The sequence below is a fragment of the Mus musculus genome, chromosome 6 (assembly GCF_000001635.26).
Source record: "Mus musculus strain C57BL/6J chromosome 6, GRCm38.p6 C57BL/6J".
NCBI classification, from domain to species: Eukaryota; Metazoa; Chordata; class Mammalia; order Rodentia; family Muridae; genus Mus; species Mus musculus.
In genome coordinates, this window is record NC_000072.6 from 141,981,466 (window position 1) to 142,001,089 (window position 19,624).

At 38.2% G+C, this 19,624-nt stretch overlaps 1 protein-coding gene across 2 annotated transcripts in view; it reads right to left on the bottom strand.

The window, feature by feature from the left end:
- Gm6614 (predicted gene 6614) overlaps positions 1-19,624 on the bottom strand; it is a 40,431-nt gene that overhangs the window by 9,633 nt on the left and 11,174 nt on the right. For both annotated transcript variants that reach the window (XM_017321696.1, NM_001081318.1), the window contains 10 exons: positions 13,287-13,393; positions 12,722-12,868; positions 12,173-12,271; positions 10,877-11,098; positions 8,878-9,042; positions 7,624-7,819; positions 6,216-6,381; positions 4,023-4,195; positions 848-857; positions 587-641 (listed from right to left, as the gene is read on the bottom strand). In XM_017321696.1, the coding sequence (XP_017177185.1) occupies positions 587-641; positions 848-857; positions 4,023-4,195; positions 6,216-6,381; positions 7,624-7,819; positions 8,878-9,042; positions 10,877-11,098; positions 12,173-12,271; positions 12,722-12,868; positions 13,287-13,393 (1,340 nt within the window). The remainder of the gene's footprint in view (positions 1-586; positions 642-847; positions 858-4,022; positions 4,196-6,215; positions 6,382-7,623; positions 7,820-8,877; positions 9,043-10,876; positions 11,099-12,172; positions 12,272-12,721; positions 12,869-13,286; positions 13,394-19,624) is intronic.

The following is a 19,624-nucleotide window of genomic DNA, read 5'->3' on the forward strand; positions in this document are numbered from 1 at the left end:
GAAGTTTGGGTGAAGTGGGCAGCACACACCTATGTGAATAGTGTTAATGATGCTACAAGGTCATGACACTTTATGAATGTGGACATTTGGGATTTTGCTGATCCAGAGACAAGTTATCTTTACCTTTTTACTGATTATTCATTGTCCCATCCCTGTGTCTGACCTCATATCCATATGACTATCAGATGAAGCCTTTAGTGATATCTTGACTTAAGAGGTCTCTCGCTTCGACTTTGACATACTCAAACACTAAGAATGCCATCAGAGAGCATCTGAGCCTAGAGCACAGAACTCTTTGCTTTGCTGTAACCATTCTACCTGACATTCCCACAGATATATTTGAGAAGATCCTTGTTTGTGGATTCTTTTGTTCTCTAAGTATAAACATCATGAAATTGTCCTCATATTGTAACATAGTGTTTGAAAGAGGTGAATTTGCGTTCACTTCTAGAATAAACCCTTATATTCCATTAGTGGTGAGAGTTCTGTTTTGGATTGACAAAATATTTACTATCTCATTCAGAGTAAAGTAATTTGTCTACTAAGCACTTAATATGTATCTGATATGTTGGGAAAGTCTTCATACCAAATACTCTTGTACAAAATGTATGTATTCCAACCCCAGGTGACTTCTCTTCAGACTTCATCACCTGAAAAATAAATACATACATACAAATGTTCATCGTGCCAATCCATATCTGCCCTAGTGTCCTTCCAATGACAGAGGTAATTCATGATTCTAATGGTTAAACTTTTCATCCTGAAAAGTGTAAGAATGTGACATACTTACCTCTCTCAAGTCCATACAGAAGAGGAGCGTAAGGACTTCTGAAAGCTGTCCTCTGACCTCCACACATCTAAAGCACGGCTGAGCTCTTTAACAGTTAGAGACTGTCTGCTAATCTAGATGACTAGTTTTCTGGTTTCCTTGGTAACCACCATTCCATGCTCACCATCAAGGACCCAAACCTTTGAAACCACTAACCAATTAAATTATTCTTCCCTTAAGTTGTTTGCAAGCATTTTGTCATGCTAATTTTTAAAAAGCTAGTACATGTCATGTAAGCTATGACATTAAGAAAATTACTGTGATAGATGGGATTAGCAACTGGGGACACTTGTCTCTTCTTTTGATAATCACATGCAAAATTTCTACAAACAATTCAGGACAGTAACTAAAAAATACTTTTAGAAATACAGAAATCTTTTCAAAATGTGATATATTCCCACCAAATACTCAACTGTGTAAGAAAAGTATAATATAACCAACTGTTGGGGCTTCACTCTGGAAGTGATTCCATAAAGAGTTAAAGAAAAACACAGCAGACTAGAACAGTAATGATAGTCTGCCAACAGGAGCACTGAATTATCCATCATTACATTGCAGTCTTCAAATGCAGCAGGAAAGAGAAAAGACATACAAGAAAAATATCTTAAGCAGACCTTCCATGACATCAAGAAGTCACACGTTAAGGCCTACACGATGGCTCAGTTGGTAAAGTTGCTAGCCAACTGCTTGTCAAACTTCTGTCAATACCTGAAGCCCACATGGTGTAAACAGAACCAGCTCCCGTGAGCTGTCCTCTCATTTCACCTGCATGCCATAGCATGCACACACACAAACTCACGTACACACAAATGTTTCAAATAATAATACTTAAAAACATCAATGAACCATGTTTTTTTTTTTACACCTAGTAGAACATTCAACTTTCAGAAACTAAGACAATTAAGAACGTTAATAAAGGATGGAAATGGGAATGGGTGTACAGTAAACATGAGAGCATCTCAGAAGAGCATGCTGGGAGGCGAGGGGATTGTAACAGGAGAGTTCAGCTGGCCATTTGCCCTCATCTGTGACCATTCTCCTCCAAGAGGAAAAGTCCTTATCAACTGATCGCTCAGCTTGGGAACTGAGGCACCTGGAGTGGTGAGGGGAAAAAAAAAGGAGACACCACTTAATCACATCAGCTGAATCTGCCTGGCAAGTGATGGGTGACAGATGTGACAGCCAAATGTCTCTCACTTGCAAGAATAAGTCTGAAGAACTAGCAGTACCTGGTACCTTTATAGTTCTGTGAATGTATGAACTGAAACAAGGCACACACCACATCTTCCATACAACATCATGCAATTAAATGTGAATATAAAAGGGTACACAGGATGAAGGTGTATCTCTGTCCTTCCTTACCTCCATAAGGCATTCTCTGATTGGCTTTAACAAAGAGCTAACTGCCAATAGCTAAGCAGGAAAGGGGAGGTGAGACCTCTGGGCCGAGATTCGGTCTCTGGGAGAAGAACGAGAGAAGTGACAATTTGTTGGCAGGATCCGGAGATGGTGCAAAGTACTGGGACTAAGAATGATTTAAAGAACTAACCATGTGCAGGGCCATGAGCTAGAATAATAAGATTCCGTTAAATGAACAAACTGGGTAGTATCCCTAGCTAAAGGCCTAAGCTATAATAAAATAATTAATAAGTCGTGGTGTCATTATTTAACTGCTGGCAGGTCCAAAAGGTCCAGCAATATTTGGTATCCAATCTGGTAGCAAGAAATCCAAGCCTATGACACTAGATTCAGGTATTAGGCAAAAAAAAAAAAAAAAAGTCCCAGGTGATAGGCAGAGGGGAAAAGTTTTCCTATTAGTCACAAGCTGCTCTGTGGTAGTGACACCTCACTCAGACAGGAGGCACAGCCTCTTAACTGTGAGTAGAGCTCCAGAGACTCATAGCATGGCTGCTGCAGTTTCCTACACCTGGAGCTCACCCATGCAAAGGCAGGGCTGTGAGTTGAGGGAAGAGTTGAGGCATCTAGAGGGGATAGGAACTCAACAAGAAGACCAACAGAATCAATTAACCTGCACCCTTGGGAGCTCCCATTGACTGAACCACCAACCAAAGGGCATACAAGGACTAGACTTAGGCACCACTACATATGTAGCAGATGTGCAGCTTGGTCTTCATGCAGGTACCCCAACAACTGGAGCAGCGGCTTACCCTAACTCTGTTGCCAGCCTGTGAATCCTGGTACCCTAACTGGACTATCTTGAGTGGCCTCAGTGGGAAAGGTTGTGCCTATTCTGTGGTGATTTAAAGTAAATAAATTAATTAATGGGGGAAAAAAGAGCCCCAGCTATGTAGCAAAGCTGGACACCACACATTTGAATGGGGTCTGTGAACTGCAGGCAGAGACACATGAAGGGCTTCTGCCTCTGTGGTATGAATTATACATCATGGTTAGGTCAATACTGCCTCTGAATTCCAATGATACAAGGAAAAGGGTTCGAACTGTTTCCTACTGTTAATGAGTCTGAAGTGTACTAAACTGGAAAGAACACTTGCTAAGAAAATAAACTTTGGAACTTGACTCTGCAGCTACCTCAGTCTGTGTGAGAGTTTATCATTGCACTCACGTACCTCCTGGTTAGATAGTATCTAGTAGTGCATTCAGTTTTTGTTAATGGCAGATTGGACTCAGCATGCCAAGGAAGCCTAGTCCAGTTTACAGAGTTTCACTCTCTGTCAGTCAGTTAGCTGAGACATGGGAAGTAAGCGCTAGGCAACTACTCTCACATTCCAAACACGATATCCATTCATTTATCCTTAATTAGGGGAGAAAATAGGAGAAGACAGGAGGAAACATTCCCTCAAACTTTAAGTTACTATTAAACTTAGAAGGGCTTAGTACAAATGTCTTAATAGAAGTATCTTAGAGCACTGAGATTGTAGGAACCATGTCTCCAAGGGCCTTCCTTACCTGAGAAAAGAATTTTTTATAAATGACAAAAAAAAAACCTAAAAACTAAATAACATCAGTGAGGTGGCTCAATGCGTAAAAATGCATGACCCAGTTTCAGTCCCCAGAACCCAGGAACAAACATAGGATATTAAAATAAAGATGAACAAATCAGTGCCATGCATTCCTGCAGAGAAATCTGAGGTGAAAACAGAAAACACACACACACTCACTCACACTATCAAGAAACAAAGAGGGAAAACTAAATGAAGGAGTTTCTTATTACCTCAGAAGAACCGTGTAGCCAGGTGTGGCTGAGAGTGAGTAGATGACACTGAGAAATACTGACAGGATTAAAAGGTGCTGCAGCTTGTTAGCACACTCAGGACCTTTTTCACGCAGTCCAAGGACTGCAGATGGTTTTCCTGATGACCCAATGCAGCTGCAATTCTGAAACACCTGTCAAAACAAACAAACAAACAAAAACAAGAAACCAGTGTCCTAGTTAAAAGAGAAAACTATTGGGCTTAAACCTTCAGTATCTTCTGCACAGAAGGTTGGATCCACATGGGAAGCATTGGGTCAACTCTCCAACACAGAGGAGGAGCACTCACCTAGGTTAAATGAGGACCTGAGTTTGGGCACAAACACCATTGAATTAAAAAAAAAATCACCGAATAAATAAAATACATGCTACTTGCCCTCTTTATTTACATCTCTCCTTTTTCTTTGGTATCTCAGAATTCTACCATAAAACATAAAGAGATATATTTTAATGCTACCATTTTTTTCCAAATTCATCAAATAAATTTGTAAGATTTAAATTATTCTAAATATACCCTTTATTTTACTTTTGAGGTCTATTTGCTTATTTGTTTGGCATTTCTTGTATACGTATGTGTATGCTTGTGCATGTGAGCTCATTCGTGTGTCTAAACAGGAAGAGGAATGTGCCATGGATTCCATGTAGAACTCAGGAAATAGGTTATAAAAGTTAGTTTTCTCTTTGTACCATGTGGGTCCCAGGATATAATTCTGGTGTAAAGGACTGGTGAAAAATATCTTTCCCTACTCAGCCAACTTTATAGTATATACATAATAAACATTATACAAAAATAAATAAATAAATATGGCTTTTTTTTGTTTTGATGTTAGTACTAAGTGCTAAAACAAAATGTATTTCAGAATGTTAGTGGAAAAGTTAGGTGCTTACTAATAAAGTCATGTCCCCAAGAAAAGAGTTTACTTAAATATATATTTTATAATTTTATAAATATATAAAATTTTAAATGAATAAATTATGCTCCCAGCTCTGATTAAGAATGAAAATTTACATATATTCTGAATAGTTATTGTTTTCAGGTCTGATTAAGAATCAAGATTTATATTGATTATTTCATTTTGATTACCAATCAACTCTCTGCATTATAATATGTTTGAGGCAAGGAAAATGTGTGACAATTTAAGATGCTAAACTGTCATGATGAGGGTCTGGGAAGGTGGAACAGTCAGTCACGTCCTGCACAAGCATGAGGCCCTGAGTTCTCATCCCAGCACACACGGGAACAATGCATGCAAGAGGATGTGTTTGCAACACTGGATCTGAAGGTGGGTACAGGTGATTCCCTGGGCTTTATTTGCTAGGCAGCCTAACAGAACCAGAAAATTCCAGACCAGTGAGATCCTGTATCAGAAGCACAAAGTGCATGGTCCTGAGAGTCAACAGCTGAGGTTGCCTCTCGGTCTCCATATGCACAGGTATCTGCGCCTGTGCGCGCGCGCACACACATACACACACCCATACACACACACACACACACACCATATATACATACATACATGCATACATACATACACACATACATACTTACACAAACAATAACTAAATAAATAAGCAAACAGATAAATAATTGAAAGAAGTTTATGATATGAAAAGCTAAGTTTCTGTCCATCTCAACTACATGACACCCTATCACAACAAAGAGCCCATTCTATCCAGAGTAATTTGAAGTTTTAATTTTAGTGTTGATTTATGTATATGCTTCTGTATTTATGTGTATACAAACAGGTGCACATGGGTGCCTGGGGCAGGTAGGAGAGAGTGTCCGAAGGTCTAGACCTGCCTTATGTAGGTGCTGGGAACTAAGCATGCCTTCTGAGAGAACAGCAAGAGCTCCTAACAGCTGAGCTAGCTCTCCAACCCAGCCTGAGCATTGTAACTCAAGTCATTTGACTAATAATCTCTACTATCCTGCAATTGCAAAATAATGCTCAGACTCTGTCAAGATTTTACGTAATATCTAGGAGTTGTAAAGTCAAGTATGTATATACTGAGTAAATTTAATTGTCTTTAAAATATTAATTTATTAAATATATTAATCTATTTTAAGCAAGGATTATTTTTTTGTTGTTTTTAGCAGATGTAGGCTTAGGTCATAGCACATATTAATATCAGCCCAAACACTGAAAATATTCTTACCATGTTAATTCCAGTTCCTACAGACTTCTCACAGCCTGTGTGGCAGGCTGACATGAATGATAGACCATTGTCTCCGCACACTGGGTCCCATGTTTTTGTTAAGCAGCTACACCTTGTGTTGCAGTCAGCAAGGACATTATTCTCCACATATAGAGGGTGCTGGACTCTGAAATAATTTGAAATAATGTTATAAATACTGAAAGCCCACACAAGAATTTTATTTTCCTCTTCATCTCAGCATGTGCACACACTCAGAGAGAGAGAGAGAGAGAGAGAGAGAGAGAGAGAGAGAAACATTTGATCTCCTCTCTCAGAACAGAAAAAAGAAATTATACAAATATCGACATGCCATCTCTATACTATACTATATTCTTCACAAATAATTATCTGTTCCAGTGGTCACATGATCCAAATCAGATGACATATATAATTTCTTAGAATTTTATGTTTGAAATTATTTAAGTCTTATAATTCTTAAGGGTTTTGAAATAAATACTACTTTTAATATCTCTCTGTGTCTGTCTCTGCCTCTTTATGTCTCTCTGTCTCTGACTCCATCTCTGTCTCTGCCTCTCGTGTGTGTGTGGTGTGTGTGTGTCTGTGTGCACATGTATACAACAGCATGCATGTAGACACTAGTATTAATTTTCTACCTTGTTTGAGACAGAGTCCTGTTTTTTACTGCTGCAAAGCCTGCGTAGCAGGCCCATTAACTTTCAGGGTTTCCTGACTATGCTGGTCAACTCAAAGTATTAAGAATGTAGTTACAGATACACAACAATGCCAAGCTCTCCATGGGTTATGGGCATCTGAACTCGGAACTCCCTGCCTGCTCAGCAAGCACTTTCTTACTGAATCGTTTCCTTAGACCTTTGAAAAAAGCCTTCAAGTAAATGCTTTACTTAATTTTAACTGATTCATTGTCTAAATAACTAGGCCTTAAACAAAGTTTTAAATTCCCTATGCTGAATCAGAGTATGACCAGAAACCCCTTAAAATACAAAATATAAGACCACAGAATATATGAGATATGACTATACCAGTGACATATAAAATATATACATTATTTGACTTACCATGTATTAAATTCAATTATGCTAAATTTGAGCCTACTGTAAAACCCTGTGAAGGCTTGTTGACCTGTATAGTTAACTTTTAAAGCTATCTCACCTTGCGAGTCTAAAACACCTGGATATTTAAGCTAAAAGCTCCAGGTTAATTTCCTTTCTTACAATTTAAAGCTGACTAAGATATCACCATGACTACCATTACAGTATGTGGAATCAAAAACTGGCTCATTCCCCCAGTCCTCTTTTAATAAGCTTACACATAAGTAAGTAATCCTTGAAGAAAATTAACTAGAAATTGTGAAAAGCTTATGATCTTCATTTAAAAAAAAAAAGCATACCCTTCATAAGAGATAGTTAAGCCAGAAACTGGGACATTATCACAGGCAATCAGAAAGTTACAGAAACCAAAAAGATATTCACACAAGGACAGGCAGAATGCTAGGTATGCAGCTTTCTTGACAGTGATCTTGAATTTCTTCATAATAAAGCCAGCAATTAAATATCCAATGCATATTGTAGGTAAGGTATAAAGACCTATAAATGCAAGTAAAATGGTATTCATAAGGACAGCAGAAAAATGGATGTTATAAATTTTTCTAATACATCTCACTTAAGAAACTATTTAGTTCTATTTTAGTATACAGCAATTCTAATTCCCACTCACTCAAATGTCACATACAAAGGTGTTCTCAAATACCCCATAACATCAATTTTTAAAGATAGTTGGCATTTATTTAATCATTTGCAGCAGATTATAAACATCTTATGAGCCTCACATATGATATTAAATATTTCACCTATTTCTTTCCACTGTTTTTTTAGGAATTTGATTTAGTTTTGGGTGGCTTTGAAAGTTGTAACTGAGTCTGTGCTTTTCAAGTGTAGACTATTTTGTGCACAGTTGATACTGCCCAGCACTCTTCTCCCCAACTCTCCTTGAACAGCCAAAATTTAAGGGGAAAAAAGTGGGGGGGGGGAGAGAAAATTCCACCTAGGTTGCATTCACACAACAACCAGCACAAGGCTTAGAAGAATGAACCATCCTTTTCAGCTCCCTACAATTTAATGTTATATATCTGAGGGTGAGGGATGGGTTTGGATTTTCAGAAACTCTAGACAACATGGATACAGGCAGCCTGTGATCTTCAGTTTTCAAGAGTAAAGAAGGATCCTTGGCTTCAGTGTACTAACAAGAAAGGCAGACTATGTCTCCACACACTTCTCAGACCACGAGGGGACCAAAGGACTGAATGAGGAGGAGTGTGGAGAGCAAGAATTGAAGCCCAGATGTAAAATGTAGAAGTAAAATTCAGACTCTCGGTGATTCCTCCAAAATTACAATAACTATAATGATTTCCCATTTTGATTGAAGAGAGATCAGAAAGGGCTTTTTGGCCACTTCCTTCCCCTATTCTTTCTTGATTTCCCTGGAGTCTGGAAAGAAGAAATTTATAAGAGTATCCTAAGAGATTGCATTTCATTGTAATCTCACAGTCACATTATTTTACTGTTTATCATGCCCTTCGGTATAGTGTTTACCATGCTATCATGGAACGAGGAAGTGCTATGAAGGAAATAATGGAAGTACATACCTATGAAAAAGACTACCTCTGCAGTGGATTTTCCAAATTGCTGTTCCAGGTACTTAGACAGGAAGTTAAAAGTACTGGTAAAGGTACTGATCTGGAGCACACTTATAAGGATGAATAGCACGTAAATTGGGTCGCAGGAGAGACTCTTCATAAATGGAAAGAAATCTGAAACAAGAGAGTTTAGAAATCATCGAGCTAACTTGGCAATTTGTGTCCAGTATTCTCCTAAAAATTTCCTTTTCTCTCCTTTCCTTTTACTAATATCCAGCATCTGCTAGAGAGTGTCTAGTTTGTTCTTTGATAATTACAAAGGAGTCGGTTTGATGAAGTTTGATTTCGGAAACTGATGCTATTATCACTCTTTTAGGCAAAAATGGATAAGCTAAAGTTTAGGAATGCTCCAGGAATGATGCTGTAGCCCAGATGACCTCAGCATCTCAGCAGCAGGCCATGCATTAGAAGCACCTAGTGATAACCATAAACATCTCAACCTGAAGGTCTCACTGGAAGGAATGTTACTGACTCAGTTGGTGAAGACCAAAAACCTTCTAAGCAACTTAACCAAAGCTTTTCCGTGTTTAAAAAGCCGAGTCCAGTTTGTAGCCTGTTTCTGCTAAATGAATTGGATGTTACTCAAGATAATTTGGCTGAAATTCACTCTTATCAGTCTCTTCCCTTTTGATGTCTTCATGTCTCTGTCTTGATTTTCTCATTTTACACTATCCTTCATAAATTGCCTAGAATTTCATTGGGAGAAAACTATCAAGCAGAGGCAGAGAAGTTTAATGAGAAGAAATGGACTCTAATGGCAAAATTAATCTTTATGAGTGAGATGGTTGCAGACAGTATTCCCGGGAGCTTTAGAACTCACCCATGTTTGTTGACATCCCTGTCCTCTTAAACGAGTCTCCATGGTTCACAGTTATTTTCTACATGTCTTATTCTCTGATAAGTTCTTTCCTAGTTTTGAAGTTTAGGTTGATCTGATAGATTAAGGTCACGTAATAGAGTCAGTATTTCCCCTTTCAGGAGAATTGTTCACATGATCATAATTCTAAGAAGCCTCTGCACTGTCTTCCAGTGTGGCTTGGCTGCTCAGTCATGGTCTCTATTGTTTAATGCAGATATGTGACTATTCAGTGTGCATTAGTGTTAGAGGATATGAGTGATGGAGGAAACAGCAGTATCAGTAACATGCTCTCACAATATTCTGTAACAGAACATCACAGGCACCCAATATTATAGCACGTTCTTACCCTCATTTGATAGGTAAAGCATGGGACCCTCACATCTTCCTAATATATACTTTCAGAGTTCCAAAACCCAAGCCACACACCCTACGGTCTCTCTGTCTCTGATCTTTTGAGAACACTACACAGTTCTCAACACATACAAATGTGAAAGCAGTGTCAAGTTTTAAGAATGTGCAGTGCTGAACATTCCACTGTCCGAACTTAGTTTCTCACAGAAGCATCTCTACTCGACATCATTATTCCATAACATGCCTGCTTGATGTAAAACAGTCTGTTCTAAGGGAATAATTCTCCTGTAACCTATCACAAACCTTCAAATATAGAGGATTACATCACTGGTCATGTTTTCTCTTTAAGCCTTGACTTCAAGGCTCACAACTACACTAACATTTTCCTTATCAAACAGATTCTCCTCTACCACTGTCTATAGCTTAGATATCTGGTTATTCATGTTTTTTCCTTAACATGGACTAATAATTTCTGTAAAATAGGATTGTCAAAACAGATAAGAAAAAATATTTGATTAGTGGGTGTTCAGACTGACTTGAAATTTTCATAAAGAATAATCCAGGGCAAGTCAGGTTCCCTAATATGACAGTTATTTCCAAGTGGTGACTGTGGAAGACATTTAACACAATTAAATACTGATGATTACTGACAAGCTGTCTTATTTCAGCACAAGCGTCAAGTGCCCACTGACCACAGACCCATCTAAACCAAGCAGAGTTTAAAGTTTCCACGTTTGCCTTTAGTGATTCCTCGGTTTTCCTCCTTGGCCTTTTCTCTGTGCTTCTCCTCTTTGTCATTTTCAGTTCCATCCCCATTATCCTGTAATCCTTCCTCTGGGAGTGTTTTTGGAAAGAAGAAAAAGGGGATGCTGGTCAGGACATTCACTCCTGCACAGACCAAAAAGCCAATCCACCAAGCACCGACCCAGCGTGTATCAGTGGGAGTTATGGTCAGGTCATCTGTAAAGAAATACAGATATCGCATTAGCTTACATCATTCTTTCCTGTGTGAACTGTAGAAAATTATTGATATTCATAATCATTCATAAACTATTCACAATTTGTTCTTGTTCCTTTTTTTGTTTATTTGTTTTTTTGGACTTGTGCACTCTGCTCACTGTTCTGGAAACCATAAAGCATTCAAATCAATAATTGATTTCTACCCTGATTTTGAAACCACCCTGCTTGGCTAATTCAGACATTTAGAAAAAGTGTCTGAGGTTGATCAATAGGGTAAAGTTAAAATTAAATAAGAAAGTGCTACATTGGCTATTATTGAAACATACATTTCCAAAAGAAAGAAACAGTATTTATTTGAGACCTATTTAAGGAATAGCTTTACTCTGATGTAGTCATGTCTCAAAACATCAGAGCAGGTGAGGAAAGGACTGCAGAGACAGTTCAGTGGCTAAATGTTATTGTTGCTCTTGCAGAAATTATGAGTTTTATTCTCAGAACCCACATGGAAACTCACCACTGCCTATTACTCTGATGTTAGTAGGTCTGAGATCCTCTTCTGACCTCAGCAAACACCCCCTCATACAGTGAACCACCCAGTCACATCCGCACATACACATATACATAAATAAAGATAATGAAATGAAATACATGGTATCCACTTTTTAAATATATTTTGTGTATTTATTTTTGAAGATACTAATTTTATATAATGCTGTGTGATGACATATTTGAAAGCACTACATCTCTATTTCTGCCTGTCATGTGCAACCTTTATAGTTGGGTGTTCATCATATAGCTAAAAGGACTCTTATGTTATGAGCAGTGAGTCCTCATTGAGTAAAACTTATGTGAGTAAATCTTTTGAAATGAAAGATGTGGCTGAAATATAATGAAATAATGGAAACTCTCTAATCAGAAGGAGGCAATTCACCCTTATCTCTCCTCCTCTTATGTCTGCCATCTGTAAGTGGTGATAATTTACCTAACTGAGGATCAAAGGAGGCAGTGCTAAAACATTCCTGAGCATTCTCCCATATCCAGGACTGGTTGTATAAATAAAACACACTGTGTTACCTGTATTCACAGACCCTGTGTCTACATAAATGCTTGCACAGAAGGATCCCAACAAAAGTCCAATTACTGGGCCAAACATCTTTCCTGTTTCTAAAATCCCTGAAAGTGAACAAAGACAGGACATTACATAATCACACAAAGAATGTTGTTTGCACACACACACACACACACACACACACACACACACACACAGGCCTTGACATTGAACTGTTTTAAGTCTTAGATGACTTTTCCTTCACTTGCAGAGCTGTGTATCAAATCCAAGAGGCTAGGACAGTACTCTACCATTTAGCTACATACCCTCCTACCTCAAATATTTTTATATATTCGACATGTAAAAATGAACCTTGGTATCTATGAAGCATGTAGATATACATATACTTATGTATGTTATACAAACATACATTGGTTTCTTTAAACATTGAAAATGAAGCTTCCATTGTTTGAACAATTTTATAACCAACTGTGCCATAGCACTCTGCTCACTGTTCTGGAAACCATAAGGCATTCAAATCAATAATTGATTTCTACCCTGATTTTGAAACTTACCAATGTATAAAGGAGAGTTTTCAGATTTGGCAAAGTCTTCTATGTAGGAAACACCCAAGGGCAAAAGGGGAGTTTCACCAATTCCACGTATAATATTTCCTACCAGTACATATATCCACATTGATGATTTTATTTCTTTCACACACTCTGCATTAAAACAGCAGAAAGGTTCATGAGTATTTGACAACCAAATGTTATTGACATTTAGTTCAAGTTTATCTGTAGATAACTTTTTAGGTTACTGTTTCATTACAGCAACAGAAAACCACCTAAGACCAACCACATAGATCACAGCCTGGATCTAAATTCATCCTTTTAAGTCTTTTTCCTATGTGGGACTAACTCTACATGTTGGTTAAGAAACAAAGGACTCTAATAGGTATATTTAGACTCAGGAGGAAAAGTATTTTAGTTTATTAGATATCTCAGTTCCCTAATAAGGGAAATAAATTGTGTTCATTTGTCTTACATGTCTAATAAACACAGTGCCATATGAAAGTCCTTTGTAAAAGAGCATTCTGTGGTTAAGTCTCTGAGCAGAAGGCAATGAGAAGCATGAGTCAACCTGCTGGGTCTTGCGTTGGCTTTAAGGTCTGGGATCTGTTTTCCACACACAAAAAGCTGTTTGATGGTAAGTTGCTTGCAGGTGAAATCATTGTTTCATATTCATATCTGTGTGAACACAGGACACATTTTTTTTGTGAACAGGAGTTTTCTGGGAAGAACTAGTAAAGAAATTTCTACAGCAGTCAGTCTAATCATCATGAATCCTATGACAGGGCCAGTGAGATGATGCACAGGTTAAATACTTGCTGCACAATCCTGATGTTCTTATTTCAATTCCCATGAAAGTAAAAGGAGATGAATGGCTGCATAAAGTTGTACTCTGATATATCCATGTACACACACACACACACGAGAGAGAGAGAGAGAGAGAGAGAGAGAGAGAGAGAGAGAGAGAGAAAGGGAGATGCTCCTTTGCCACGAAACTCAAGAAGAATGAAGACCGAAGTGTGGATAGTTTGTTCCTTCTTAGAATGGGGGAAAAATACCCATAGAGGTATTTACAGAAAAAGTTTGGAGCTGAGACAGAAGGAAGGTTCATCCAGAGACTGCCCCACCCATGGATCCATCCCATAAACAGCCACCAAACCCAGAGTCTATTGCTTATGCCAGCAAGATTTTGCTGCCAGGACCCTGATATAGCTGTCTCTTGTGTGAGGCTATGTCAGTGCCTGGCAAATACAGAAGTGAATGCTCACAGTCATCTATTGGATGGGACACAAGGCTTTCAATGGAGGAGCTAGAGAAAGTACCCAACGAACTGAAAGGGTCTGCAACCTTATAGGAGGAACAAAAATATGAACTAACCAGTACTCCAAGAGTTCATTTCTCTAGCTGCATATGTAGCAGAAGATGGCCTAGTTGGCCATCATTGGGAGGAGAGGCCATTGGTCTTGCGAATATTATATGCCCCAGTACAGGGGAATGTCAGGGCTAGGAAGTAGGAGTGGGTCAGTTGGGGAGCAGGGCTGGGAGAAGGTATAGGCAACTTTCTGGGTAGCACTTGAAATATAAATGAAGAAAATATCTAATAAAAAAGATTTAATGAAAATTAAGATTAAAACATACCCAAATTTATGGAACACAATGAAAGCAGTGCTATGAGGAAAAGCAGTGCCTCCAGAAAGAAACTGGAGAGACCATACCCCAGCAGCTTAACAGCACATCTGAAAGCTCTAGAACAAAAAGAAACAAATACACCCAAGAGGAGTAAATGACAGGAAATAATCAAACTCAGGGTTGTAATCAACCAAGTAGAAACAAAAAGAACTATACAAAGAATCAACAAAACCAGGAGCAGGTTCTTTAAGAAAATCAACGAGATAAATAAACCAGTAGCCAGACTAACCAGAGGGCACAGAGAAATTATCCAAATGAACAAAATCAGAAACAAAAAGGGAGACATAGCAAGAGAAACTGAGGGAATTAAAAAAAAATCATATCCTACTACAAAAGGCTATACTCAACAAAACTGGAAAATCTATATGAAATGGAAAATTTTCTAGACAGAACAGGTACCAAAGTAAAATCAGGATAAAATAAAATATCTAAACAGTCCCGTAGCCCCTAAAGAAATAAAAGCAGTCATTAAATCTCCCAACCAAAAAAAAAAGCCCAGAACCAGATGGGTATAGTGTAAAATTCTATCAGACCTTCAAAGAAGACCTAATACCAATACTGCTCAAACTATTCCACAAAATAGAAACAGAAGAAGCACTACATAATTCATTCTATTAAGCCACAGTTATGCTGATACCAAACCCCACAAAGACCCAACAAAGAAAGAGAACTTCAGACCAATTTCCTTTATGAATATTAATGCAAAAATACTCAATAAAATTCTCACAAACCAAATCCAAGAATACATCAAAACAGTCTTACCATGATCAAGTAGACTTCATCCCAGGGATACAGGGATGGTTGAATATACAGAAATCCATCAATTTAATCCACTAAATAAACAAACTCAAAGAAAAAAATCCACATGATCATCTCATTATATGCTGAAAAAGCATTTGACAAAATCCAACACCCATTCATGTTAAAAGTCTTGGAAATAATAAGAATTCAAAGCCCATACCTAAACATAGTAAAAAGCAATATACAGCAAACTAGTAGCCATCATCAAACTAAATGGAGAGAAACTTGAAGCAATCTCACGAAAATCAGGGACTAGACAATGCTGCCACTCTCTTCCTATCTATTCAATATAGTATTCGAAGTCCTAGCCAGAGAAATTAGACAATAACAGGTTAAAGGGATACAAATTGGAAAGGAAGAAGTCAAACTATCACTATTTGCAGATAATATGATAGTATACTTTATGTGACCTCAAAAATTCTACCAGAGAACTTCTAAACCTCCTAAACAACTTCAGCAAAGTGACTAGATATAAAATTAACTCAAACAAATTAGTAGCCTTCCTCTACATAAAGGATAAATGTGATGAGAAATAAATTAGGGAAATAACACCCTTCACAATAGTCACAAATAATATGAAATATCTTGGTGTGATTCTAACCAAGCACATGAAAGATCTGTATGACAAGAACTTCAAGTCTCTGAAGAAAGAAAGTGAAGAACATCTCAGAAGATGGAAAGATCTCCCATGCTCATGGATTGGCAGGGTTAAAAGAGTAAAAATGGCCATCTTGCCAAAAGGAATCTACAGATTCAATGCAATCCCCATTAAAATTCCAGCTCAGTTCTTCATAGAGCTAGAAAGCAATTTACAAATTCACTTGGAACAACAAAAAACCCAGGATAGCAAAAACTAGTTTCAACAATAAAAGAACTTCTGGGGAATCAACATCCCTGAAATCAAGCTGTATTTTAGAGAAATGGTGATTTTTAAAAAACTATATGGTACTGGTACAGAGACAGGCAAGTAGATGAATGGAATAGAATTGAAGACCCAGAAATGAACCCACACACCTATGGTCACTTGATCTTTGACAAAGGAACTAAAATAACCCAGTGGGAAAATGAAAGCCTATTCAACAAATGGTGTTGACTTAAGTTGGGATTTCCATGTAGAAAAGTGCAAATTGATCCATTTCTATCTCCTTGTACAAAGTTCAGTTCGAAGTAGATCAAAGACCTTCACATAAAATCAGATTTACTGAATCTATTAGAAGAGAAATTGCAAAAGAACCTGCAATACATTGCCACAGGGGAAAGTTTTCTGAACAGAAAACCAATGGCCCAGGCTCTAAGATCCACTGACATATAGGATCATATAAAATTGAAAAGCAATTTCTGTAAGGGAAAGGACACTGTCATCAGGACAAAATGGCAACCTACAGATTAGGAAAAGAGTTTTACGAATCATACATCCAATAGAAGACTAATATCCAATATATACAAAGAACTCAAGAAGGTAGACTCCAGAGAACCAAATAACCCTATTAAAAATGAATACAGAGCTAAAGGAAAAATTCTCAACTGAGGAATCTCAAATGGCTGAGAAGCACTTAAAGAAAAGTTCAACATCCTTAGTCATCAGGGAAATGCAAATCAAAACGACCTTGCAATTCAACCTCACACCAGTCAGAATGGCTAAGATAAAAAACTCAGCTGACATCAGATGCTGGCAAGGATGTGGAGAAAAAGGAACACTCCTCCATTGCTGTTGGGATTGCAAGCTGGTACAACTACTCTGGAAATGAGTTTGGTGGTTCCTCAGAAAATTGGAAATGGTATTACCTGAGGACCCAGCAATATTACTCCTGGGCATATACCCAGAAGATGCTCCAACATGTAATAAGGACACATGCTTCACTTTATTTCTAGCAGTCTTATTTACAATAGCCAGAAGCTAGAAACAACCCAGATGTCTCTCAACAGAAGAATGGATACAGAAAATGTAGTACATTTACACAATGGAGTACTACTCAGCCATTAAAAACAATGCCTTCATGAAATTCACAAGCAAATGTACAGAAATAGAAAATATCATCCTGAGTGAAGTAAGACAGTCACAAAATTACACACATTGTATGTACTCTCTGATAAGTGGATATTAGGGAAAAAAACTCAGAATTCACATGATACAACTTACAGGTCATATGAAGCTCAAGAAGAAGGAAGATCAAAATGTGGATGATTCAGTCCTACTTAGAAGGGTGAACAAAATAATTATGGGAGATAGAGGGAGGGAGGGTCTTAAGAGGAAGAGAGGAGGGGGAGAAGAAAAAGGACTAACAGGATCAGGTGTGGGAGGAGATGGGGGGAGATTGCAAAGGGTCAGAAAATTGAACAGAGGTGTGTAGCAACGGGGGGTGGGAGTGGGAACTGAGAGGTAGCAACAAAAAGTTCCAGAATCCAGGAAAGCAAGATGCTCCCAGGACCCAGAGGGAATGACATTAGATGAAATACCCAACCAATGGGGAGAGGGAACCTGTGGAGATCATATCCAGAGGTTAGGCTCAATCCCTGGTTGAGGAATGGGGCCACCCACCCTTTCCAAAATTTTAATCCAAAATTTCTCCTATCTAAACGAACTATAGGGACGAAGAGTAGAGTAGAAACTAAAGGAAAATCCATCCAAAGACTACTCCACCTGGGGATCCATCCCATATGCAGCCACCAAACCCAGTCACTATCACTGATGCGAAGAAGTGCTTGCTGACAGGAGCCTGATGTGGATATCTCATTACAGGCTCTGCCAGAGCCTTATTGTTACATATGTGGATGCTTGAAGCTAACCATAAGACTGAGTTCAGGAACCCCAGTGGAGGAGTTAGAAGGATTGAAGGAACTGAAGGAGTTTGCAACCCCATAGGAAGAACAATATCAACCAACCATACCCCTCAGAGCTCCCAGGTACTAAACCACCAACCAATAAATACATATAGAGGGACCCAAGGCTCCGGCTATATATGTAGCAAAGGGTGGCCTTATCTGGCATCAGTAAGAGGGGAGGCTCTAGGTCCTGTGAAGGCTTGATGCCCCAGTATGGAGGAATGCTAGAGAAGTGAGGCAGGAGTGGGTGGGTGGGAGGAGAGCACCCTCATATAAGTAGGGGAAGGGCAGTAGGATAGGCAGTTTTGGAGGGGAAACTGGCAAGGAGGTAACATTTAAAATGTAAATAAATAAAATAGCCAATTTTTAAAAAATAAAAAACCCACATCTCTCTTAAATTAAAAGCCTAAATAAATAAACAAATAAACAAACCTGCAAGCCAAATCTGTGTCAATAGGCTGGACATGTAGCTCTAGTTTTAGACTCTAGAACTGCATGAAATGGGGGTGGTGTCTCAAGCCAGTTGCCCTAGCATATTAGAGGTCACCATTAACTCTGCAATTCAGGTGCCAATAAGTGAAAGTAAGCAATATTATCAAAACAAAAATAAAAACTTGATAATTACCAAAAAATTGTCACTTCTTTACAGTTATCTCTGAAGTACTTACACATGGGGGACACAACTTTCAGATTCTCTATTGCCAACTCACTGTGATTTCTAAATGACCATTTCCTAGAAAACAATTGTTGTGACATAAAGAACAAAGGCAAAACAGGAAGAAAAACTCAATATGTTCAATAACTTAAACAGAAGAAAAACTCTACACACCATGACAAGAAGTGACAGAAAACATCACCTGACTACACAGAGTCATGGAACTAAAAGTACTAACAAACAGTATTAATTTCACTTGAGCACATCACCAAGGAGCAGATTTCCAAGAAAGAAAATGACCAAATGCAAGAGAAGTAGAAAATGTATCCATTAAAGTCTCTGCATTAGAGAATATGCTGAATATATTTCTCACCTTTGTTAGATGAGAGACCACCAGAGGAAAGCATAAGCCTGGGCAGCTGAATTAGTCAATAGTAGAGAGCTGTACTTGCCAGCATTCTAATTTCTATTCTGCATGGTATAGCAAAGAACTCAAAATAACTCTTCCTTATAAAACCTCTCTGGATGTCCCCCAAAATGGTGGTCAGTGAAGTGTGGACAAGAGCCTGTATCTCTTTTCTCTCTACTCATGATGTTGGGAGGACAAGTCAGCTTCAAATAATTACCTCTTTTGGCAGAAGGGACAATAATTTTTACCTTACCTCTTTTGACAATAATTACCACTTTTGACACTAATTGCCAAATATTTCTTGACATTGATTTGAACAGAATATAAAGAAAAATAAAGAGATGAGAGATGATAGATAGATAATTGATAGATGTAAGAGAGAGAGAGAGAGAGAGAGAGAGAGAGAGAGAGAGAGAGAGAGAGAGAGAGAGAGAGAGAGAGGTAGATGATAGATTTCATTCACGGATTTTCTGCTTCCTTCACACTTGAGAAGATAAACACTTGAGAAGATAAAATAGCCTTCATTTGGTTC